The sequence below is a fragment of the Cygnus atratus genome, chromosome 1, assembly GCF_013377495.2.
Source record: "Cygnus atratus isolate AKBS03 ecotype Queensland, Australia chromosome 1, CAtr_DNAZoo_HiC_assembly, whole genome shotgun sequence".
Taxonomy (NCBI): Eukaryota; Metazoa; Chordata; class Aves; order Anseriformes; family Anatidae; genus Cygnus; species Cygnus atratus.
Window position 1 is genome coordinate 110,769,511 of NC_066362.1, and position 25,467 is coordinate 110,794,977.

A 25,467-nucleotide genomic window follows, 5' to 3' on the forward strand; every position below is an offset into this window, starting at 1 on the left:
ACATGGTTGAGCTTCAACAAATGAATTCTGCTCCTGCCAGTAACACAGTTGCATAATTTTTTGTAAAGCAAACAGGGCGTGGGAAAGGGTAGTACAAAGCACAGAGGTCCACCCTCCAAAACAGGCTGGGCTTGCAACTCATTGAAGACTGTAACAAATGGGTTGTTGCATTTAGGGTTTAGGTTTTGTTCACTTACAAAGTGTTTGGAAGGGTCTCCAAGTACCTCTACAGCTGCTCTGCAATACATTAGATATTGTGATGGCTTGACCTTGGACTACAGGCAGCTCTGACCCAGCTACTCTCTCGCTCCCCCACCTCAAGAGGACAGGGGAGAAAATGAGATGAAAAAGCTCGGGTCAAAATTAAGAAAAGGGAGATTGCTTAACAGTTACCATCAGGGGCAAAACAGACTTGACATTATATTCATTATATTTAGTGCCAATAGATTTGGGCAGTGACTGAATTTCTCTAGTCCCATGTGAAAATACATTTCTGCATTGCAGTCTTTACATTGTTCGAATGGTTCTACCTCATTTCCTAAATTCTCTCAAACAAGTCATACTGTAAACCATTGCTAGGTGCGATCAGTCCCTCCAGACAGCTGAAAAACTCTTTCCCTGCGTGTCATGAGTACCTTCTTTTCCAGTCAGATGAGATGGCAAGACATCTTTCCATTTAGCTCCAGCTCTAGCCACTTATTTCATATTCTGGCACTTGCAAGTCCTTTGGTTTCATTCATCTCTTTGTTTTTTTCAATTAAGTAGAATACATCTTTTCATTGCAGAGAGAATTTCTTGATGTCACACTCTAGGGATTCTGTATCAATATTATGTCACACTTTAGCCTCTAATGGGCTTGCAGCTTTTTCAAGATGTATTTTTCTATTTTTAAACCAAGCCTTCAAAAAGATATTATGGCTTATTTAAGAGAAAATATTTACATGCAGAAGCAATCCTCATTATTTGCATCTCATGTTCTTTTATTCTTAAAAAAAAGCACATTATATAAACATCACAAGGAGTGTGCATTTCTGAATTTTTCTCTCGAGTACAGAATTTGTACAAAGCACCTAGGCACAGCACATATTCGTGAGTCAATTTAATAAATCCTGTTTTACACTTCAAAGGCTCAACTTCAGACTCTATATGTTTACATACCTGGAATGGTTTATTATCTGCCCTCAAGACCACGTTCAAGAAATAGTTATCAGATTTCACAGACAATTTCCAATAAAAAACATATATTATCAATCAGCAGCAAGTCATTGGAGCTTTAGTTCTCTCTCTCCTCTTTTCAGAGTGGAGAGAAGATAGGTCTTTATTGCAAGTTCCAGCAGTGGTGACGGTCAGGACTTTTTTTTTAAATTAAAAAAAAAAAGTATATATTAAAAAAAGGAGAGAATCAAGACAAAAACTGCTTTCAAAAGGAATTTAAAAATTAGAAGAATCCTACACCATCGTGATGTCAGTGTTCAGCATCTTGTCTTTGTACTGTTTTTCTTATCTTGTATCATGAAGGAAGCTGGGTTCTTCAAAAAATAGTCAGTCATCATGGCTAAACTTCTGAATACCTGTTTGCACTTATACTAGACTATGGTGAAGTACTGCAGTCCTTTTCCCCATCTTACATTGGAGAGAGGATGGAGACTGAAATACAGTCGAGAGGCAACACATTCATCAGCGTTTTTTGGTTCTTCAGAAAGTTAAAAATGGTATAAATGACATTCAGTATCCCATACTGTTGAAGAAAAGGAAAATTATGGCTTTACTGTTCCACTGAGAGATGATGAATACAAGTCTTACCCCCTGAGTTTGCGCACAGTAATAAAATATTGATCTTATGACAAAATAAGTTAGATTCGTATGAGGAACAGTTCAGGAGGGTTTCATGGCTCACAGCAATGATGACAGAGCATGTAACATTAAAGACTAAGTGTCAGTTCACTGAATTAATGCCCCAATGTAGCCGAGTAAAGGGTTTTGCAAAGAGGCGTAATAGTTTCTTCTCCTTGTTTATCAGTTTCCATGTCATCATCACTTAATTCATCATCTGTATTACTGCAGATCAATTTGACATGGGTTATTAACATATCTGGCTCCTGTGCTCCAAGCCATATGTCCCCAATGTAAACAGAAGTCAGGAATACACAAACAGCTGTGGAAGAAAAATTAGAGAAAAATCAGAACAGATATGCTTATATTTCCACATAGCAATAACAAAATAACCCGCTTTACCTCCAGAACTACTTTTTACAATAGTTTCCTAACCTAGATGGAAAACGTGTGGGTTTTTTGCTCATACAAAGCCAGTGATCCTTCTCACAGTGAGGAAAGAAAGTGGTTTCTTGTTAGCACACCCTTCTGACAGCTTTAAATAAAAAGCTTTGAAATCTGACCTGTGTCTTTCGCTATCAAATAGGAACACTGAACAGTACATGGATCAGAACCCTCATGGACTTATTTGTTGCAGACTATTTTGTCCCTTGGAGCTGCATATTATACACCTCACCGAACTCCATTATAATCCTAGAAAGGAAAGTTTCTTTCAGGAAGTATGACTATTGTACTATCAGAAATCCCTACAGCACAGCCACATTCTGTGCTACCGACCCACACGGCCACACCACCAGAGATAAAATCTTTGCTTTGTTGAGTGATGAGCACCAACAGACACAAGGCAAACTTCAGTTCTGATGAATAAAAAAACCCCACAGAACTACCAATTTTCTACTATTAGCCCCTCTGCCTTGTAATGCGAGCGAAAAAGAAAAGACAAGGTACCTTTCTTGTTCACATCCTCTTCCGTCATCGCTGACAGGCACAACGTTTTCACGAGCTCATGAAAGCTGTTGTTAGTCAGGCCCTGAGCATCCATGAGGTGAAGCATGATTGAACTGAACAAACAGAGCTCTTCCAAGTGTCCAGCTGTCCCACTGCTGGCCTCACAGATCCGGGTGTAAAACTTGAAGATGTTGTTTCGCAGCACCTCGTCCCCGAGCACCTCCTGCACTACCCCTGGGTGTGGCAGGACGCAGTTCTGTAGCCACCGCAGTGTTAGCAAAACGTTTTGCGTATTGAGACTGTGCTCAACCATGGACTTCACGAGCCATTTAGTTACTATATAAGTGGTCGCACAGTTAAGATTGACTGTTTCATCTGCAAGGTCACCAGATTTGAGGGGCTCCTCTGGATGTTTGGTAGGCATTGCTGGGAAAGCAGGCTCCCAGTGGGCAAATATGGCATTCAGATCATCTCTGCATTTCTCCAGCTCAGAGACTTCTAGCTCTTCAGCAGTGTCATCTTCTCTGTTTGCCTCTTTCTTTTTCCGAGTGTGATGATGTCCGTGAGACAAGGCTTGGGATTTGTTCTTTTCTTTAATATTTTATGTAAGAAGAAAAACAACATCAAAACAGACATCAGGTCCTCCAGCGGACTTTGTACAAAATTATTCGGTACAGATGACATCATGTGTTGTTTCAGTTGCTAAAAGGGTAAGTAGTAGCCTCATTAGCAGCCTAACTGAGCCTGTGCAATTCGGAGCAAATGGGCTACAGGCAGCTCCCACTGACTCCCAGGCTGAAACACCTTTCTGAACTGGATTCCCTAACTTGGACATGGACAATAATGAGGCCCTGGCCCAAAGCAAAGCCATGGCAGTATTTCAGAGCTCCACGCGATGCAGTTTTTCCAGCAAGGCTACATTATTTATACCAGGTCATGAGAAATTCTCAAACAGCTGTTCTTTGTGCTAGCAGTCACAGCACATGCCAGCGCACAGAAGGTGATAGCAGCAGTTACACTGCTTTTTAATAACACAAGCTGAAGGAGCAAAGCCTGCTCTCCTCCAACACAGCTGCATCCCGGCTGAGTGTGGCTGATAAAGCACTGTCAACCACGGGCGTGTAAATTTTTCCCATCCCAAATGTGCTGAATCTGCAACTAAGTTTTATTTTAAAGCTCCTTCCCTTTTTAAAACTGAATTGCTTTAGGGCTTCCAGAATTGTGTTAAAGTTAGAAATCACTAGAATAAAGACCTGAAAATTGGCTTTCCATTCCCATCATTCCTCCTCCCCCGAGCTGTAACTGATTGACAAAAGTTATTAACACTTCTTTCTGTGAAGTATGCCTAACTTTCATGGTTAGCATATAGCAACCCCAACAACATTGCTGTTCTTAAATATTTTTAGTACTTACTAAGCAATTCTTTGATTTGGTATTTCTGAGCGAGAGCCTGCACATCATCCTGGAGTTGCAGGTCTTTCTCAATGACACTCCACTTATGCAACAGCAGCAAAATCTCTTTGTTTGAGAGAACGCTGTCATTCACAGTGAAGCGACTCATCGCTTTGAAGGCCTCAACAATTGTAGCACGATATCGCAGCACGGAACTGAATGTAGTCAAAAACTGAGCCAGTTTGGATAGATCTAAATTAGTCCTATAAAAATAAAAACAAACAAAATTGCCATGTAGTTTTCTGCATGCTAATTAATAAAATGCAATAAGTACGGGTTTTTCTTCCTCACAGTCTCTTCCTACAGTTTTCTCCTGCAGTTCTCCACACACATACTTTTGTTTCTCAGGATGTCAGTAATAATTAATTTCATTCCCACAGAATCTCCACTAGTGTCTGGCACACAAGACTGTGCAACATACCCTTTGCTCTCCTACTTGTAAAAACTAAAGGCATGTGGCACACAAGAAAGAGGCCAGAGGTCTTGGAGCTTCACCTACACTTCTTTATTTTGCACATATTTTCTAAATTTTGAGGAAATAAAAACAAACGTAGATTTCCTAGGCTATGGGAATACTTGTCTGCATGAAGAGCTGCAGGTGTTATTACGAACGCAAACAGAACTGGTCATCTATCCATTTCCTTACAACTCTCCCTGCTGCAGCTGCTGTGCTTTGGCAGCTAAGTTCACTAAATCTGGAGAGAAAAGACTGACCCCTTCTTAACATTGTTGTGTGGAACTTTGCACGATTTCTCCTTGTACAATTTGCAGGCACAGTTCAGAAACTGAAGGGGAGAAAAAGCATTCAACTATCCGGAGATCAAGAAGTTCTTCTAGCCTTAATGAATTTCAAACTGCACAGGGGATGACAAGCAAATTGATTGAAAAACAGAAACAAAACAAAGCAAACAAAAAAACTCACCTAATGTGTTTGACTACTGTTATCAAAACGTACAGAAATTCATTTACAAGCTGAATAGGAAGAAACTTGCTCTTCTCCTGGGATTTTCTCTTGCTTTCCCTATTGCCTCCTACATTTGTGAGCCACAGAGTATGGATTAAGGAAATGATTTTATTTAGCGGCTTGTTTTCCAGAAACCTGAAACGAAGAAAAAAACAAACATCCATTAGGAAGACAGATCCTAACCAGGAACCAGTCCATCTCCTGAAGGGGGCCATGTCCTGGTGCACACGTGGAGCTGTGAATGGCAGTAGCTGCCTCACAGCCAGGACCCCATCAGGGCAGAGAGTGCACCCCTCTGAAGCCCCAGGCAGTTGAAGGCCCAGGTTACTGCCCCTCCTCAGACATGGAAAGCCCCCAGCCCCTCCTCCTGCCACACTGCACATAGGGAAACACAGCCGTATATCACAGCCCCTGCACAAGACTGGTGATTTCTTACTTGCATCTGTCATTACCTAGTTCTGCCAAGCAATCATTAACTTGCAGCCATTGCCACCATTTCTTTAAAGAAATTACTGTTCAAGACAACTCTAAGTAATAACAGCAATGCTTATTGCACAGTACCAGGAGCCACATTTATTAAGGAGGAAAAATAGAAAAAAAGTGATCACATTTTTGTACAGAGGATGCAAGAAGAATACTCTTCCGAAGTACAACCACAAATTAAGCAGTGGGTTCCAAAGAGGCCCCAAATCCAGACTTTTTCACTTCCAAATGTACCAAATTGTACCAAAGAGAGGTGCAAAACAGCAGGACAGGACTCGTCCCCAGCACCAGCTCCTGGGAACTGTATGCACTGTGCTGTTACCGTTGTGGGGTGCTCACTCAGGACTTGGTCAGGCTGATCACAACGCAGATGATCCTGACACCTCGCGTGAACCTGCCAGGAAAATCTATGCAAAAAAAGACCATGTGTGCATGCATGCACATGTGTGCATGTATGTGAGGGAGAGGCAAGTGGAGGAGGAATGTTATAGCAAGCTCAAATTCCCTGTCATGCCAAGTACTTTGTCGGAGGTCCTGCAACAGGACATGAAGTGTGGGTATTAGAAATGAAAGATTCATGTAAACAAAAAATATTTTTTTTCCTAATTTTTTATATAGCCCTAAGTGCCAAATATCACAACCACCATCAGGCCATTTTTGTACCTGTCACCCCTTGCTTTTATACTCAGTTGCATAATTATTTCCTGCGTGTAAACAATGGAATTGTTCTCACTTCACCAATATTTCCCTAGTTACCTTTTCTCTAAGATATGCAGTATCCAGGTTAGGAGGCTGTGGTCTTGTATGAGCTCATAAGCAGCTTTGGTGACATGGGCAGCATTTTGTAGTATCTCCAGAATATGATTCTGAAACAGAAAATATAATTTGTTCTTTTACGAAATCAGAATATAGTCAAGATCTAATTATTATCAATCTCTGAGAAGTATACAATTAGCAATCTGGCTGGTATCCGGGATCTAATCAACTTAAAGTTAAAATGTATTTCCAAAACATCACGTGTTCTTAGCGACCTCAGGGAATAAAAGACATTCTCTTTTTAAGGCTTCATGCCCACAGACATTACTCTTAAAAAAAGGAAGTCTTTAGGAGCAAGACAGCCTTCTCTCTGTCCAAGATTCTCATACCTACCCGAGATACTCTTAACAGACTGGATTTCTCAGGGTGGATGTCTTTGAACATTAGAGCTGCTTTCTTGTGAACTTTCTTCCAGCTAAAGCTAGATAACATGCTAGTTAGGGAATAAGCAGACCTAAATAAGCAAAGACCCTGACCATATGAGCAAAACTGAAGCCGCTGCAGTATTTTTTTTTTTTAATGAAGAAATAGAAGTAAGACTGTACAGCCAATCCATCAGCTGATGAAGGTGACTGAAGTTCCATGATGGCAGGGACCTGTTCTAATTTCAGGGGCCAAGGATGTGACTGATTTAGACAAAAGTAGGCTTTTCCCTCCCCAGCACATACAAAATCAACAAGGAACAGATTTTCAAGAGGGAAAGGGAAGAGTCAGCTGCTCCTTTCTGCTTCGCATTTGGTTAAGACATCTTAACGGTGCAAATTATTTTTTTTAAAATATACATTCTTACCTGGGAGCCTTCATCACACAAGGGACTGTTGAAAAAGGAAAGAATGACATGGAAAATCCTCTGGTAGTCATAAAGCTGGTAGCAATGCTTATCACGCAGCCCTTCTCCAAGAAGTCTGAGAACCCATTCACGTTCTATTTTGTGCTGGAAGCCATAATAAAAATAGTACCATCAGACACTTAAAATATCTGCTCAGAAAGCACAACAAACTGGTCCCCTGGGAATGCCAGCACAGTCTTCACAGCTTCTTATGGACTTCTCAACCTTTATCCCTATCAAATTTAATCAATAACACCATCCATCAACAGCAGTTACTCTACAGCCCAAATTATGTACTGACAGTAGAACTTGAAAAGTTCCTAAAAAGTTCCTAAACTAAAACTGAAAAGTTTCTAAAATACCTCCATTGAATTCAACTATAATAATCTGAACTCAAACATGAATTAAGTTAGCTAGGATAGAACATTCTGCTTGTTCTGCTATACAGTACGCAGCACAATTCATGATTTCATTATCTGCTGTTATTAAAAAACAAAACAAAACAAAAAAACCCAAAGAAACAGAAATAATACTTATTCAAATATAAAACAAAACTAAGAACTCAACAATTACCTTCCTTTAATTAACTGATTATGGAAGAATAAAATTTGTTTGCATTTTTATAGCTTTTTTCTATTATTTTCAGAAGAATTAGTGGACACCCACAATGGGATTTGTATTACCTCAAAATCAAAACTGTAGAAAAGCTGAAAAAACCCTGGTACTTTCCTCAGGTCCAAATACTGGTGTGACAGAAGGAATCTGTTTATCTTTGTATACATGTGCTCCTCTGTGAAGAGAAACAATGGTTACTGAGGAGGAGGACAATGTTCCCAATACACAACCACGCATAAAAATAAATGGAACCTGTATTTGCCAGTTTTTCAGCTAGCTGTCAGAACAGCACGCTAATTACAGCGAGGAGGCCTTGTGCTCTAAGGCTGATTTTATTGTTGGCCATCCTACTTCTTCTCTTCCCCCAAACCTAAGTTCATTCAGAATGTGCACAAAGCAGGTTCTAAGACAAACAGTCAACACAGCTCGGTTTTCAGCAAATCCAGTGTTACTTCAATGACAAAACAGAAGCCTGCTGCAAAGTTAGAGGCAAAGCTCTCCATGTTTCAAGCTTAGGATTTCACATCGGGCAATCACCTTTTTCAATCTACATAAACACACCGGTACAAAAATCCCACACCTTTCTCGTGAAATACCAGAATCCCTCCAACTTCACATATTTGACACAAAGCACTGTCAAGGGCAGGTGGGAGCAACTAGCACTACACTTCTCCCTAGTAAACATCCATCCAAGCAGTGGATAGCAGAAGTGCTTTCTCCTGTGCCGGCCACAAGGTCCCACGAGGGAGCGAGGCATCTGCTCAGCCCAGACCTGGGATGCTGCACTGTGTAGGTTTGGCTCCACGTGCAGACCCCTAGGGCACAACTTGAGCTGGGCAGAGTACTTGGAGGGGAAATTCAAACACAGAACCATTTTTTTCAGAGCTGCTAAGGTTTGGCCATTCCACAGGGCAAAACAGGCACCCCAGCAGAGACTGCCTTATGGGCACGTTCAATCCAGTCTCATTCACAGTCACCTCCCAACTGTGGTATCAGCTCTACTCATGAAATATGAAAATACCATAAGGAAAGTGTTACTGCACAAGTGAGAGTTATAAACACGTGCCACAGCAATGCTTCATAGACAAATGGTGTTTAAAGGCCAGAATTTTAGGTGTGGTTACCCATACAAACCACCCAGAGAGCTTGTTATGTGGCGTATAAGACAAAGCAGGAGGATGAGAAACAATGGCCATATGTTAAAACAAGACAGTTTCAGCCTAGACATCAGGAAAACCTTTTTCCCACGTAAGGACAGAAAGACAGTGGAACAGGTTGCCCAGACGGGCGGTGCAGTCTCCCTCTCACCCTTGCAGGCTGCCTACAATCTGTCTGGAGGACTGGATGTTTTCTAGGATAAAGCCCTGAGCTAAAAGGTCTGTCCTCGAAGTCAGCACTGCTCTTGGCAGTGTCTAGATAAAGACCTTGCAAGGTGCCTTGCAACCCTGATGCTGTGATTCTCCTTTGCAACAGTGGCTTGCACAGTTCCGTGTCTATGGACAGAAGGATACTCGGGCCAGCCTACTCTGATCTGCTGAACTGGGCCCACAGAGTTTCACTCATCTATTCCTCCAACCACCCCCACCCCAAAATTACAAGGAGGTAGAGGCGTCATCCCTAATGGATCAGCCTGCTTCTGTGCACAACAAAACGGCACTTCCCATTTCTCCAGTTAGGCAGTCTACACAAGCACTGAAAGTTTTTCTTTGAAATACAGGAAAGCATACTTTATGGCTGCTGCGACTCTCACAACTACCTCAGTCTCCAGGACGTTATTCCATGCACATCCACTCTCTCCTCTTTAACATGCCCCAAGTTCAACATGCACAGTAGAGTACAGTACCTGGCTTCAGCATCTGCTGTGCCACACGAGCAACGTAGAGGGTTAAAGAGAAGGTAAATCTCAGGTTCTGCTGCCGGATTCCATTTTGCACAGCATCCATGAGATACAGCAACTGCAGCACAAGAACCCAGGGGAGAAAAGCTTGAACCATCATCCAAACAAATACAACAGGTGAGTGTGAATACATAAATAAGCTTCTGGGATATTTCATAGGCCACATTCAAATATCAATTCCATTGGGATTCCCATTCCTACAAGTAAAAGCCATAAGAATTTCTAAGACATTTTTCCCCTTTTTTTTCACCCACTGACTGCAGAAGGAGCAAACACAAAGTGAAAGATGATAAACAGCGAGATAAAGGATAAAATGCTTCTTTTGGCTCTTTTATCATGTGCAGGTAGACAGATGAGCAAGGCAGCACCTCTCCTGTAAGCGGCCATGACATAAAATGTTCAACTGACAAACAATCAACTGAGTTCAGACTCACCTGCCTCTGTTCTCGGAAGCGAGCCCCTTCCAGATGAGAACGAAAAGAAGCCAAAACAAAATATGCTGCTGCTCTCATGTTCGCATCATAGCTGCTAAGTGCAGCCACTGTTAGACCCAGGGCATTGACTTCGACAAACTTGTGACATGCCACTACACACTCTGTGGGAGAAGAGGGGAAAAAAGAGAAACATCCAGCACATCATGCTTACATGTCACAGAGCATATAACAGTACTATGATCCTTAACAAGACTTCTACTCATAAATGCCAATTTCTAGATCTATCCTTACAAACTATTACTTCACCACAGCTGCAGAAGCTGAAGGCACCTTCAGCTAACAAAGGCATTCTGCAAATCACTCAGTAAGATTTCTTTATCCAAGCTGAAATTAAGGTGGTTACTCTCATTTATCTGAGACAGATACAAGTCTGCCTGGAAAAGTTAGGAGTAAATTCTGTGAACACATCACACATCTCACTGTTTCAGGAAAGCTAAGTGCAAGAAAGAACAAGGAAAATTCTCTTCTTCAGCCATTTTCTGGGCATTTGATAAGTCTGTGCCTGAAAGACAGACCAGCACAGTCAATGGAAAACCTACCCGCATTAAAGAGCTTCTGTAATGGAATGGGCAGAAGAATAATACCTAAATAAGCCATTAGCCACAATAAAATTAAGGAACTGTGATCATGCAAGCATGAGCAATTCTGCTGGCAAGGCAGGTTCCTACTAAGGTACTAAGTGGTACCCCTATGTCCTTCTGAGACAGGAAAAATCCAGCAATGAACAGTAAGCAGCCAAACAGAAAACACACCCTTGAATCTAAAATTTATCTTCCATAGAGCTTTCTCATCAGGATACAGAGTTTCTTATTTAAAGGCTGTGTGTTTTGAGGAGCCCGTGCCGCTTCTGCTCACTGATGGCTAGAAATGACTTGGTGTAAAACCTCCAGATTATCTCCTACTACTAGCACTACTAGCTAGCACATGCCATTCACCGGTAATGGAACAGAATGGCACCTCACTTGTATTTTGCCAGCTCAAGTGAAAACATATTGAGGTTCTGAGTTTGTCAATAATATTCATGCATTTTCTTGCAATTCACACTGAAGACCAAGAGGAAGTTTTGGAGAAATAAACATTCCTATTTAAGAGGCTCTAGCCTTACAGACAAGTGACTATATTTGGTCCTCTGATTTCCTTCCGGATCACTACACACGTATGCCTAATACATTTAAAAAATATATATTAAAAATAAAATAAATTAAATTACAGATTATTTATGCCCCCGCACCAGCAGCTGGGCTGTTTCTCTCATCCTTTCCTCTGCTGCCAGAACTCCTACTTCTCCCTCTGCCTGGCAGTTTCACACCCAGCTCCACTAGTTACGGGACAGGTCTCCGCCTCCCTGCACTGCCTCCCACCACCCAGCCCACTTCTACACGGCCAATGCAAAAGCATCACTGAATTGCAGTACCAGATCTTTTCAGTAAGTGGTTTTAACAGTTATTTCAGTACTAGGAATTACTGTTCACTTCCCTACGCCACTCCTCACCATAGCACATCAACTTGAACTGGCGTAGTTCGAAGCACCTCGGCCATTCTCCTAGTGAGCAAAAAGATCCCTGGTTTGTTAGGATGGCACGCTTCTCATCTCACCAGAGCTTGTACAGATAAAGCTCCACCTCCCTCTGCTTTCAGGAACTGGGCAAGGACACCACCTGACCGCCAAAAGGAGTGTGTAACAACATGTAGATGGAAAACGTGAATAATTTTATGCGGTGATATCACAGAGAAATCCAAGGTCCTTACTACAGCAGTAAAGTTCAAGCTGGTCACAGACAGATTTATTTAGAAAAGTTTCTTCCACTGCAAACATGCAGTGGAAATATTTTCCATCCAGCTGACCTTGGAGAGTGTGTTCAAAAACTAACTAAGCTAAAATAACAAGCTATTATTTAAAAAAAAAAAAAGAAGCTAATTCTATGTCTGTTTAAAGTACCTTGAGAATCATGATGGAAAAGCTTTCCACAAGATGCTTATCAGAGCTAAAGTTAGACAGAACTTGCTATCTGCCCAACTCCAGACTTAGTTTTTACTCAGTGAGCATTAAACACTGTGCAGTAAGTCTGTGTTTATAAGTTCAGCAGTTATATAACATCTGTGCAGGACACTGTGCAGCCAGTACAAAGAGCAAATAAATAAAGAATTGGGAATTCCAAAAGCAGCTGACATGGTTTAGGAGCGCCACGGGACTCCAGCTCATAAATCATTTGTGCCCTCTAAAAATGCCCCTCTTAGGGCACAGACTCTCACTGGGCGTGGAGTGATTTAGAGAAATGTTTTTCCCCACCCCAGTCTACCACCCAGCCTACACTGAGGGCTACGGCTAAGGGCTCCACCTGCACGAGCTCCCTCAGCCCTGCCGCTGCTGCTTTGTGGCCGTCCTCGCCGGGTGACTGTACCACCGACAGGTCACCTCATCCCTGCCACCAGTTAGGGTGGTGGCCTCCAGAGGGTGGGTGACAGCGTCATGTGCATTTTCAGCTATTACACCTAGGTCCAAGACAGAGTGGCTTGCTCACGCTCTTCATCACTAACAATCCCAAATCCAGTATTAACTGGATTGCCTAAGATCCACCCTACTGCAAAATACCTCATAGCTTTGGTATTTTTTCCTCACTAAATTAGGACACGAAATTATAAAGAGCAGATTGCAACTATACCTGAGTAAAGGCTAAGAACACACAAAACAGGTACCATGCTATAAGGGTTTAGGTGAACAAAGTAAGACTCAGTGTGATTTTACTGAAAGACGGTTATCAGCCTGCTAATTGCTTGTGATGTTATTGTTGTGGAAAGCAAAATCCAGTTTAACTACACGGTGGTTAACCACAATCAACACAGGGAGGGAGCTGGTTAGGAAATTCCTTATAGTTGCCTCACTTTGATCTTTAAATGCCCTCCAAACAGGCAGCTGCATGTGAACAACAGCAGGGATATCCATATGCACAGCAGTCATGTCAAACAAGGAAAGTGAGGGTAAGCAAGCGGTTTTCAAGCACCATGTAGATTCTATCAGACTTTTTAAAGATAATGAGCACAGGCATATTCATGATACACAGTGGCCCCACACATCTGCCTGACGGAAAATGAATTGGCTGAAGTTTCCCTGTAATATAAGCACAGCTTGTATCAGGTCACATCTCCAGTCATTTCTGTCAGTATCCCTCACAGAAACTGACTCCCTTGCAGAAAGTCTCCCTGGTTAAGGAACAACCTCACCCTTCCTCAGTAAGGGCAGCTTCCACCTTATGCCCAGAGCGCTTCTCTGAATGCTGCAGGGCGTGTTTTCCAACCTGTCTTGTCTCTGCCCAATTCCCATTGAGAAAACAGCTGAAAGTAGGTGATTATTGCTCCTGACAATTCAACCACAAGGCAGCCCCAGATCGGAGCAGTCTTACCAACTGCAGGTGGGGCACCGTGTGTACCTGCAGAAGGTACCAACCCTCCAATGCCTTTTTTGTTCACCGTGTTTCTGTGACACCATAGCTGATGCAGGAAACAGCTCTACACAAGCACCAGAAAATATACAACCTTCCAGAAGAGAATATTCTCTACCAGTCCCTTTTTATGCTATTTTATAATTGTACTGTGCTGTTCTCTGTGCTACACTGAATGATAAGAGAATATAAATCTTTGTCTATTTTTTAACTCTCCTAAGCTGTTTTTAGTTCCAGTTTAAAAATCTCTCATCATATTAAGCAGATCACTCCCTCTGCACAGGGTTAGCCAACTACATTTGAAAGAGTTATGAAGGAACACCTAGTCTTCTGGACAGGGACAGCTTGCTAGGTATGCTGTACCTACCTAAGTCCCACTAGAAAGATAACACTATTTAGAAAGCTGCTTTAAAACAAAAACAAACAAAAGACTTTAACAGTAATTATGTCTAGTTACTTTTTAAGCCATTCTGAAAATCACAATGCAATTCAGTAGGTGGTTAAAGGATGTATATATTTCGTGTCTCCAAATAAAGGCACATGATTTCTTTGAAGTATTATCCCTTAGACTTTGAATAACAGGGCTACAGATGGAACCATACAGCTCCCACAGAGTAAAAATAATTAAATAAAACGTCAAACAGGAGATTTCACTTTACCTGGTCGGGTCAATTCACTGAAGAGCTGAAGTAGAAAACAAGGATCATAGAAGTCATCGAGATTCTTGACACTTTCATCTCTATACAGTGACTCTTCCACCTCCTGCAACCAAATCCAAACCAAGATTGTGTAAGGAATGACACTGATTTCCAGTGCTTGATTTCAAACTGCCCCAAGCACTTCATCCCGTTATACAGCAGCAGATACTAAACCTGGTAAAATCTAATGCAACACAGACCAAGATACACTTCAGTTTATACTTGGCTTTCACCATCAGGGTTCCAAAACCGACAGAAAAGATATAGAAAGGTGTTATCAAACTATGTGAAAGACTAAAAAGACCACTATCAGCAAATCCTTGCACAGTCAAATTTAATGACTGTTTAGAAGTCAAATTCTGATTTCATTTATACACTGCAATCTTTGCAATGCTGCACAATCACACCTACAGACAAGATGTGGCCCATTTACTTATTTTTCAAATGAGTTGCAATATGTGTTTCATTTCAGACAAAAAAAAAAACCACATTCGGCAAAGTGATCCTAACTAATTAATGCCAGCCCTCTTATTAATTTAAACGCCACTCCTGATGCAAACAAATTGCAGTATATTAAATGAATGCAAAAAAGAAAGGACTAACTTAAAGGTTCATTTTCTACAACAAAAGGAGGTAATTCAGCAGACTGAACCACAGCACCTCTGATGGCAGAAGATGGCGATGCTGAGGGAAAGACAGAACTGTCTTCATCATCTTTTCTCGATCGAGCAGACACAGAATCTCCTCCATGGTTGGCTGCTGCCATAGTGACTTTCCCAGACTCTTGCAAGTCTTGTGATGCTCCACAGCGGCTGGACCCCATAGCAGGTTTCTTAAACATTGGTAAAAGTAAAGGCATTAGTCAACAGACTGATAGCAGTGAGCAAAAAGCAATTACAGAGGCTATAAATTAGTATTTAAATTTTCCCTTCACTTGTACTCATTAACATGTGGGAACTTGAAACCAGAACCAGTTTCCCTGGCAACACCTTTTTCATCCATCTCAAAGCTTTTCAAATTCAGTCTGAGGGTGTCTCATTAACTATTTCCTAACCTATTAATCCAAGTCAGAACTTACGTTCTCACAAAAAAGGCTTTTTTACTTACCTGCATTTATAGCTTAAAAATGATAGCAGCTGCATGAAAATACAGTGAAGAAGATCTGGTCAGGGAAGGTTGTCTCAAACACAACTTACATTTCAAACCAGCATGACAGTGCTTCAATCAAACAAAACTCTTTACTCTCCTCCTCTGAATTGCCCCTTAAATCCCACTTATTTCGCTATTGTGATTAAAGTGCTATTGACATTGTCATTTATTACACGGGTACTGCCAACAGCATGCTTCTCTGTCAGCAAGGAAACCAGAGTGATGGATGTTAGGCTTCTTATCACCCAGAACCTGAAGGCTCCCATCTGTAACACAAGTTGGGCTCTGCTGGGTATTCACTTTTCCTGAATGTGCTCTATATTCAAACACTTCAGTGCTGGGATCGGGTCTAGCCAAGTGTCTGGCTACCAATTCACTTCAGGGTACAAGTACAAAATTGCTTCTCCTTTAAAAAGGCTAGAAAAGTTTTGGGCCCTTATTACCTCTGAAAATAGTCTCCTCCTATCTTAACACCCTCCCAGTTGCAAACACTTTCAGTGAAGATTTATGCAGCACGCAGCTATTGCCAAAGTCCTTCTGGAAGCCACGTCAATTCCCTCCTAACGAGAACCTTAATGTACTCATATGCTGCAAGGATCATCTACATTCTCAGCCAAAGCTAAGGAAGGAAATTATGTTTCTAATTCAGAGTCCAGTCCTGCTCCAGCTGCCAGAGTTTGTAGGAGCTCTGCAGCAAAGCAGAGCAAAAACACCAGCATCTGTAAGAACTACCTGCAACTGACTTCCCTGTAGACTGATCATACAGAGGGCCTGAATAGTTTTTTTATACAAGATGTGATCCTCCCTTATGAAACACAAAGGTGTATTCCAAGACTGCACACTAATGAGAGCTACAGTCCAGACTAGTGTTAGACAAGGCATTCATACCATGCTGGTAGCCCAAATCTAACTACAGATGTTAATGTAAGAGCTTACACATCACTCCTCCACTGGCATATTCCTCCCCTCTCCAGCAAAGCACCATAACAGAATGCTGTGCACACAAGAGCAAGAGCATCAAAAAGGGCAATGGTTGTGCTGAGTAGCAAACCCTGTATCCCAAGAGAACAGGGAAGGAGTTCTACATTAACAGCTTCTATTTTGACCTTTGCTTGTGATGAAATCTCCACAGTAGACTCTTGCTATGGTGACAGGGGCACTACTGAAATTCAAATCCCATCACTGGCCCTGCAGACACCCACACACTGATCCCTTTGTCCAGAAGTCTGGGCAACGTAGGTTTTACGTTTTATCTGTCTGTAGGAAAAATGTTGCCAAAAGCAATGTTCACCTCCAGGTGAATTCACCTTGCTCACTGTTTATCTCAGTTAAAAGTAAGACCCTGGAAAAATGCCAATTCTGAGGCTGCTCGTTTGCATATAATTAGTCAAACAAAGGAAGGTGGTCAACTCACCCAGACTTTATGAGACTTTGATTATTCTTCTCATATAACTGAAGCAGTAGCAGTATCTTCTGATCTAAAAAAAAATAATAACAAAATAACAACAAAAAACCAAAAACGATATCCAAAGTCAGTCCCCTATGAAGATGAAAAACAGATTTGGTAGGAAATACCTTTCCCAGGCTGACATACCTACAGTACTCAGCGTAGCCCCGTAGGCACCCAACAACACGGCAAGGTGACTGCTCTCACAGACAGAAGGGCTCAGTTTCACAACTGTCAGCAGTATATCCACCAAGGCCTCTGAAATAAACACACACAGGCTTAGGTTTGTTGCTCCCTCAGTTAGGTGGTTTGCATATAAATACACACACACACATACGCTCTCTAAATATATGTGCACACACAATTATGCATTTCAGATAAAGATCTAGCTCTATAAACAGCAAAAAAAAAAAATCATTTCCATGACTACACCAGAGGATGATTAGGAGGCATTTAATCCAAGGCAAAAAACATATTTTGAAAAAGTTAAAACAGTATTTCCAAGACGAACAAACAAATGCTATTTCCCCCAGTATCTACAGGAACATAAAATAATCAAAACAAAATAGATCATAAAGACAAAGGCCTAAACGAACATGCTCTTGACACCAAGTTTCTTAATCACTGAAGTTAGCCTCAAATAATCCACCTCGTCACTCTACATAAATGCATTCAGATTGTAAAACACATACAGCACGCAGCAAAATCTATTAATTACTTTTAATTTCAACTATATTTGTCACTTCACAAGAGCTTTTTGCTCTCTTCAGGTGATTTAGAACTTTAAAGTTGTTTACCCGTTGCTCGCTGATATACACAAAATTTATCAAGATGCTGCCGTGAGAATTGCCTACCCTTATACAGATCCTTCAATCACTGAATCACAAAGTGCTGTACAGTGGAAGAAACTGAGGTGTATGTAGGTTAAATGCCTGGTCCAAGGTCAGGCAGTACTTCAGTTGGTAGAGACAAAGAAACAAAGCCAATTCTATGCAGGGACTAGGACCCAATTTACATTGCTCGTGGAAAGACAGTGCAAACTTTCATGTGGAACATAAAATATACATGGATTAAATTGACATTTTAGATGTAACTTGCAAAATGAACTTAAAACTTTGTGTTAACCTATTTTAAAATGAGGTCTTCTGTCACACGTTTCTAACGGAACCTGTAAGCACTTTAGTAATCTTACACTAACAGCTTGACAGAAACCAAAAGAATCAATTCAAGATTTCAACAGGATAAAAAAAAACACCTTAGCAGTAGTTTTATAAAATGTAAGTGTTGTACATGTTTAAAACTGGCAGCTACAAAATAGAGGTAGGATTTAAAACTAAACGCTAATATTCTGCAATTGTTTAATAGCTCTGCAAATATATGTAGGTGGATAGGTTACTGGATGGGTAGAATATAATGTGAGAAAGACAAGATTACTAAATATAGTTAAAGGGAAGGAAGAAATAAAAAAAAGATACCTCTTGTCTGGATGTTCGTGCCATCTTCTTCTCTTGACCTTAGCATGGCTGACAAAAATAGAGAGTGCTGCGTGACCATCATGTGAAGTTTGGAGAGCTTGACTAATCTCTGACTAAGTGAGGATTCTTTCTTGTATAATAACTGAATAGCAACGTTCAAGACTTTCAAAAATGCTTCATCTCTGTAGCGGTACCTTTAGAAGCAAAGATCACAGAACAGTCATACCCCAACCAAAAGGAAAGCTGCTTGAAAAAAAAAAGTTTAAGAACTGGTAACTTTGCAAAGAAAGCAAACTTACTAAAACCAAACCAAATTTTTAAAAAATGAAAATATGTACATCTTCCCCTTAGCCATTTTGAATGAATTCTTTTGATGCAACATTGGTATCTTATTTATCAAAAAGAAACAGGATCAGGACACAGTCACACTTGTAGCTGCAATGTAGCTTAACAAGGAATGAAAATTTTTCAGACTAACCCTTCAGACAGCAACCCTTCATATTAACACTTCTACCTACACAGAAGTTAAGATTATCCTTAACTACCCACTTCCTTCTTTTATTTAAATGGTTCACATTTAAAGTGAAAGATCGGATTCTGTTTTCATATGAATTCAATTCAAGAAATACCTCAAACAAAAAGGAGTTATATAGACATAAAGCTTCTTCATGCCAGATGAAAAGAAACCGGTCCAACTATCCAGTTAGCCATGTCAGTTACACAAACCAGAGCACAAAACACAAATCTGCCTGCAGCTGTGCAGGTTCAGGCTCCCACCAGGACAGTGGATGTGGCATAAAAGCTCATCCTGAGAAGCAAGGAGCATCAAATTTGGGTGAATTCAAGGGAGACAGGACGTTTCCAATATAATGCAGGACAAGGCCAAGTGAACAGAACAGCATCTTTGGTGCCTCTCAAAACTACTTACTTGAGTCCCGTCTTCACAAGGTTGTACCAGTCATCTGGGTCCACTTCTTCAACAAAGCGCTGTGCGTGCAGTATGCAAAAAGACGTTTACATTTAGCATACAAAATTTCTACAGAACATCGAGACCAGCAATTTCTGTTCCACAAACACACTAAAAACAGGCAAGCCAAACACTTAGGTGGGACAATCGGAAGGGAAGAAAACCCTTGGACATAACAATCCTACCTCCTGGTTCAAATGAAACTGCAAGTCTTATTTTGTTGGGCCTGGGAGAAAGTAAGCATACTGGCTGTATGTAATTAAAAAGCAAGCTGGTCTCTAGGTACCAAAAACCAAACCACCGGTCTTGAAACTCTTCACACTCTGGAAGTGTGAAAGGAATCAAACATTGTTAAGTCAAAGCAAGAGTCTGCTACTCACACACTAGAAGATTTTCATGTACCTACAGTGTGCTTAACCTACCCAACATCTGCATGTGGCAAACAGATATAATAGCTGGATGAGCTGGGTCTACAATTTGTTCTTTAATAAAATTTGTCTTCCCTAAAATGCTATAGACCACAATAAACAACAATCAGTTTTCAAAAGGCTGACAGCTGCACATGCCAGCAGTCCTGGTAATGCTAAGCGTTAACCTTAGCAGGCCTGCCAACACAATCAAAATTAACACTACAAAACGGCCCCTCAGGTCCTTCAAGACTCCAGTCCTGCATGATCAGGTCCTAAAAGAAAGAGAGTCTCACCAGAAGCCAGAAAGAGGTCAAAGGCTGCCTGGAGAGACCTTCAATTTTTATGTCCTACAAGGATTTGCTTACCCTACCCAATTAAAAAAAAATACAGTAGTACAGAGGGAATGATTTTATGATCAAAGTCAGCTGCATTTCTGCCATTGAGTTCAGAAGGCATGGCAGGTGGATCTTGTCAGAAGCACACCTATCTTGTCACTCTTCATGCTTTTCTTTAAAACATCCATTAGCAACCTTTGGTTTTTAACTCTACAACACCTTGAGCACTGATTTTTCAAGAGCACTGTTAGCAGAAAGCTATCATCCAGCACAATTCAAAACTGGTTCTCATAAAGGTCTGGCAGGACAAAATTAACTCTGTACAAGCTATTAAAAGCCCATAGAAGCCATAATCTCTAAAACAAAAAATAAAACCCAAGACACAAACACAAAAGCACTGTAACATATATCCACACAGTCACAGTTTTGGATGCTGGCAATGGACATAAGAAGCCTCACCAGCAATTCTTCTAGCCTCAGCAGCATTGACCTTTCCACTTCTTGCTTGCTTTCGTCTTTACTGTTGTTGTACACGGCAATTAATCCCTTCATGCAGGCTGCCAACAGGCTTCTCCTCCAGGAATTCAGCTCTTCAGAGTTTTCAAGCACTCTAGATATGGCATCTGCCACTGTCCAACTGTGGAAATACATATCTGCATTCATACATATCTACCACAAAGCTTTATGACACAAATTTAATCATGGAACAGAGCAACCGAATTTGCTTACCTCTCCTTATTTCCTGCTTTCTCCAGAGCAGCAGGAAGCTGGTCCATAAGCTTTCGCAGCCCTTTGCTTTCTGCAGATGGCAACAACTTGGAAAGAACTTGCAATTTCAGAGTGACCTCGTGTGATGTTTCTGTGTCTTGAAATACACTGGAGAGCTCTTTCCACAGAGCTTTTCTCAGGACAGGTATAACAGCTGAGACAACTGGAGGGGACACATTTCACAGAGCGTGTTAAGCAACAACAGACTTATAATTACAAACATTCCAAATCGATTCTCTAATCAAGCCCCGGATTACTTAGTTTCTAACCGTTATACTACAGTATCTGCTAAAGTGCTACAGAGAAGTGCACTCTGTAATAGCATCATTAGAAAGCATTTAGTATATACAGCAGATAACCGCTTGCTACACAGCTGATATAATTAAACATGGGAAAATTACACAGACATTCAAAAGGGGGACAACGTCACAACAAAAAGCCTTGTCCTTGCTTATCAGGAAGGATGAAATCCTTACCAGCTCTCTGACTGTGGACTTGTAGGAATTTTTATCTCACGTCAACAGACAGCTAACAAGTACCTTATAAATCAACTCAGTTTGCTAGCGGTTTCCCATACTTCCTATACTAAACCACGTAGGAAAGCACGAGGAGAGATTTTCACATGTGCTAAGAATTAAGGGTTTCAGAAGAGAAAACCAGGCAACAGCGACCATAATAGCACCTTGCTTCAATCTAACATCCAAGCTTCACTACAGTCCTTTACCTTTTATATTGGGAAAGTGCTTAAAAAAAAAGAATAATTAGAAGTTAATTACTTAACTTCTATGAGCTCTACTTGTTGTGCAGAGGATCCAAGACTTTAAGGCCTACACTGAGAATATGGCCTTCTGAATAAAACAGGGATGAGTTGTGGCTTTACCTGAGGAAGGTCGGGTGAAATCATACTGGTCCCTGCATTGCAAATACACATTAATGAGTGGAAGAAAGCTCTCCATGTTCTTCCTCAGGTACTTTTCAGTGTCACAGCTTAGACACCACAGCTCAAACTGCAGCAGGTGAGTTCTACGGTGTTTTATCAGCGTGCCCACAATGGCAAGGCAGGTTTCTGACCCCTGGTTAAGGCAGTGAACAAGCACCTCTACGCTGACCATGTGTGCAAATACTGGCTCGCTTTGGAGAGCATGAAGGAAAACTTCCTCCAGATCTTTACTGGCTGATGCTGACATCAATATCCCCAAAGCTTTAATGTGCTCTGTGGATAGCAGCAGTTCTCCTCGTTGGGGTTGCCTTTGGTAGCTCTCTGTGAGGAGCTGCACCAAAATTTGTCCATACAAACTCAACTGTTTTCCTTTTTTAGGGGATTTTTCAGATTTCTGAGTAGTCAAGCTCATCTCAGGAAGCCGCAGCATGGTTAAAGTGATCTCTTTCAGCTGAGCTGCAGACATGTATACATGCAATTCCTGAAGAGCCTCCAGCTGGTGAGACCTCTTGGGAGAGACCTGTTTTCCTTCTTTCCCCACAGCCTGTAGCTCTTTCAAGACACTTTTCCTGATTGCTTCAAAATATTTCGATAACACATGTATGTGATCCATGCTCTGCAACATCAGGGCACCTGTCTTCAACAGCTGGAGCACACCAGAATTTACATGAGCTGACAGGAGCTTCACAGTGACAGGGTTTAAACTGTGCTGAGGAAGAGAATGTTGTTCTAAAGCCAGGAACCAACTCTCCAGCGTAGGATGCTTGAAAATCAGCATGAGCATATCTTCTAGGGTCTGTAACAAATGATTGTAACAATATTACTGAATGGATGATTACAGATACAGAAAAAGAAAATTGTATTATCTGCCTATCTTCCAGAACATGTTTAATACAGTAACTGGACATGAAATTGTCTATTAACTGGTCAGAAGATAAAAATATTAATGAAATACAAGCATATTATTACGATTCTTCCAACATCTGTGATGTGGGAGGTATGCCTTCACTGAGCATTTTCCCCATCTAAACACCTTTCCAAGGGAAAACTGTTTATTCTGGGGTTCCTTGATACAATCCCATCCTAATCTCTAAAAATCCATAGAACATATGAAAGGAGAGAAAAATTCACTTTTCCCTACGTCCTTCCCCCAGACCTTAACAGCATCTCTCTGCATTAACCTCTTTCCATTCAATACACCTCTGTGAAATAAAGTGTATGATGTCCTGTTCATTCCCTGCCCTTCTGAAGGCCTGGCAAAAGCTGTAGTAAGCTTCCACAAAGCAGCAAAATCCTATTCAAGCCCTTATACAGAGATCATGTAACAGACACACTTTAATCCTAGCTGAAATCCCAGAAATCCTCATGACTTATCAAGTCACAATGCTCACAAAGCCTGATCCGGACTAGTTTCCCCGTTCTCTGTCACAATTAGTCAATTTTATGCTTTGGTGATTGGTGACAACATATCAACAAAATCTGTGGTAAAAAATCGTTCAAATCTCAGACGATTTGCTTTAATAAACAGTTAAGCAAAACTTACAGATATTTCCCTGGAGAATAAATCAAATCAAAGTTTACTATCAGGTAAGCTTATGGCCCATATATTCTGTACCTTGTCATTTGAAGACTCCTCTGTAATCAGAGATTCCTCATCCATAAAGAGATCTGATGCATTCTGATGCTCTTTTTGTTTCTGCCGATTACCCAGCTCTATCTGATTTCCCCGGCACAACAAGCTGCTCAGCAGGTCCAAAAAGAAGTCAACAAGGCTGGGACCAGAAGTTTTACTAAGCTGTGAAAACACAGACATCTTAGAACTTGAGAAAAGAGGAAGATGGAGACAAAGATAACTATCTAACAAGTAACAGAATAAATTAAGAACTTCCCAGATGACAACCTTTCTGGGGGACGGAATTCCCCATTGTAAAAACTTGATCCTAAGAAAATTCTCGGGGTACCAAACAAATACAGATTTTCATCTACAGTGTGACTTCCAATATAGTACAGGCCAATGAATTTAATCTCCAGAAAGGCTTCTTATGGAGACCCAAGAGCCAGCTTGAAATCCTAAGTTTATTTGCATTACATGCAAATCACCAAAGTAACCCATGCGAAAGAAATCAAAGAGTCCTCAACAATTAAAAGGTTAGATATTTGTAAACAAATTAGGTGCAGGTTTGTCTGATGCTCTACAGCCTCAGTGAGAGCTGAGTATGTGAAAGAGCTGCAGAACTGGATCCTAAAGTTTCAACAGCCAAGTCACTTGTACTTGCTGCATTAAAATAAACCAAACAAACCTGCAATGCCATCACAACATCACTCTTACATTGCCAAAGTCCTCCACCGTGGATTTCAGGTACAGCAACACATGCTTTACTCCTAACAAAAGCTGTTCAGATGGGAGCTGAGAAGCCAAGTCTCTCAATTTTGTCTGGATCTCATCTTCCAGTAAGGTACTGCTTCCTCTTACATAGGCCTTCTTTAGCACAGTTGCAAACACAGAATCTGGGGCCAGAGCAGGTTCTTTGCATGCCTCTTTGCATTTTTTAAACTGTTTAAAATGGAAAAAAAAAAAACATAAGAGAAAATTAAAGGTGAATATTACCTAAAGTTTCTTTAGCTACCTGTTTTGTATCCTGGACTGACAATCCAGGGTAGGACCCTTGTGCTCTGGCTTCACTTCCCAACCACAGCAAAGACCTCTCCTGTTGTTAGAGAAATACCCTTAAGTGCATTTGTGTCCCCTAACGGGATCAAGAAGACAGGATTAGTTGAATGTTAATGCACTTTCCGAAGAAAAGGTAACCTTTATACACTGTGGGCTTTTTTGTAATACTGGCTCAAGCATTCAAGTAACTGCAGGTATTCCATACCACAGGTTCCCGAGCTTGCTGGGGTATCCAGAGATTATAGTACTGGTTAAATTGGTAGAGCTGAGGATATTTAGAAACTTTCAGGGACTGCAGATCTTTATCATACAGCTGGAACATCAAGCAGAGGGCGAGGGCATCTCTCTGAGAGTGCAGAAGGTCAGTGAAAACAGCAACAAGATACTCTACGATGTGTGCTCCTGGAAAGGCAAAACAAAAAAAATAACACCTCTGAAGTAATCTGTGTAAACACACACGCTAAGGCAACCCTCTTTCCTTACGACTTGGGTAACAAGCCTTAAAGCATTATTTTAAAAAGTACCGAATAGGACTAAAAGGTGTTTTTGACAAGCCAGACAAGTGTTCCAACCTCCCTGAGGTATCTGAAAAAATCCTCCATACAGTAGCAGTCCTTGGCAAAGTAAATTATCACCCTACTTCAAAATACATGCTCAGATTGGCCTGTTTCCTTCCAACTTTGCCCTTCCTGCGTTGTGCTAAACTTGCCTGCATTTTGATGAGTAATGACTCCAGCCCAGCACTACGTAAGAGCAGAACTGATTTGTACTGGAGTGAATACACTCAGGTTAAAGCACGCTAGTTAAATTTGGAGGATTTTATTTCAGAACTGTCA

At 41.1% G+C, this 25,467-nt stretch overlaps 1 protein-coding gene across 1 annotated transcript in view; it reads right to left on the minus strand.

Annotated features, from left to right (window-relative positions):
* Nucleotides 1-968: 968 nt before the first annotated feature.
* URB1 (URB1 ribosome biogenesis homolog) overlaps nt 969-25,467 on the minus strand; it is a 49,092-nt gene continuing 24,593 nt past the window's right edge. The window contains 21 exon segments of the mRNA XM_035545797.2: nt 969-2,155; nt 2,782-3,372; nt 4,195-4,436; nt 5,156-5,332; nt 6,437-6,546; nt 7,287-7,430; nt 8,009-8,115; nt 9,784-9,895; nt 10,272-10,432; nt 14,431-14,533; nt 15,130-15,301; nt 17,033-17,096; nt 17,213-17,323; nt 18,541-18,734; nt 19,469-19,527; nt 20,712-20,889; nt 20,982-21,183; nt 21,901-22,756; nt 23,576-23,755; nt 24,290-24,514; nt 24,837-25,033. Of these exon segments, the coding sequence (XP_035401690.1) occupies nt 1,950-2,155; nt 2,782-3,372; nt 4,195-4,436; nt 5,156-5,332; nt 6,437-6,546; nt 7,287-7,430; nt 8,009-8,115; nt 9,784-9,895; nt 10,272-10,432; nt 14,431-14,533; nt 15,130-15,301; nt 17,033-17,096; nt 17,213-17,323; nt 18,541-18,734; nt 19,469-19,527; nt 20,712-20,889; nt 20,982-21,183; nt 21,901-22,756; nt 23,576-23,755; nt 24,290-24,514; nt 24,837-25,033 (4,391 nt within the window). The 3' untranslated portion in view covers nt 969-1,949.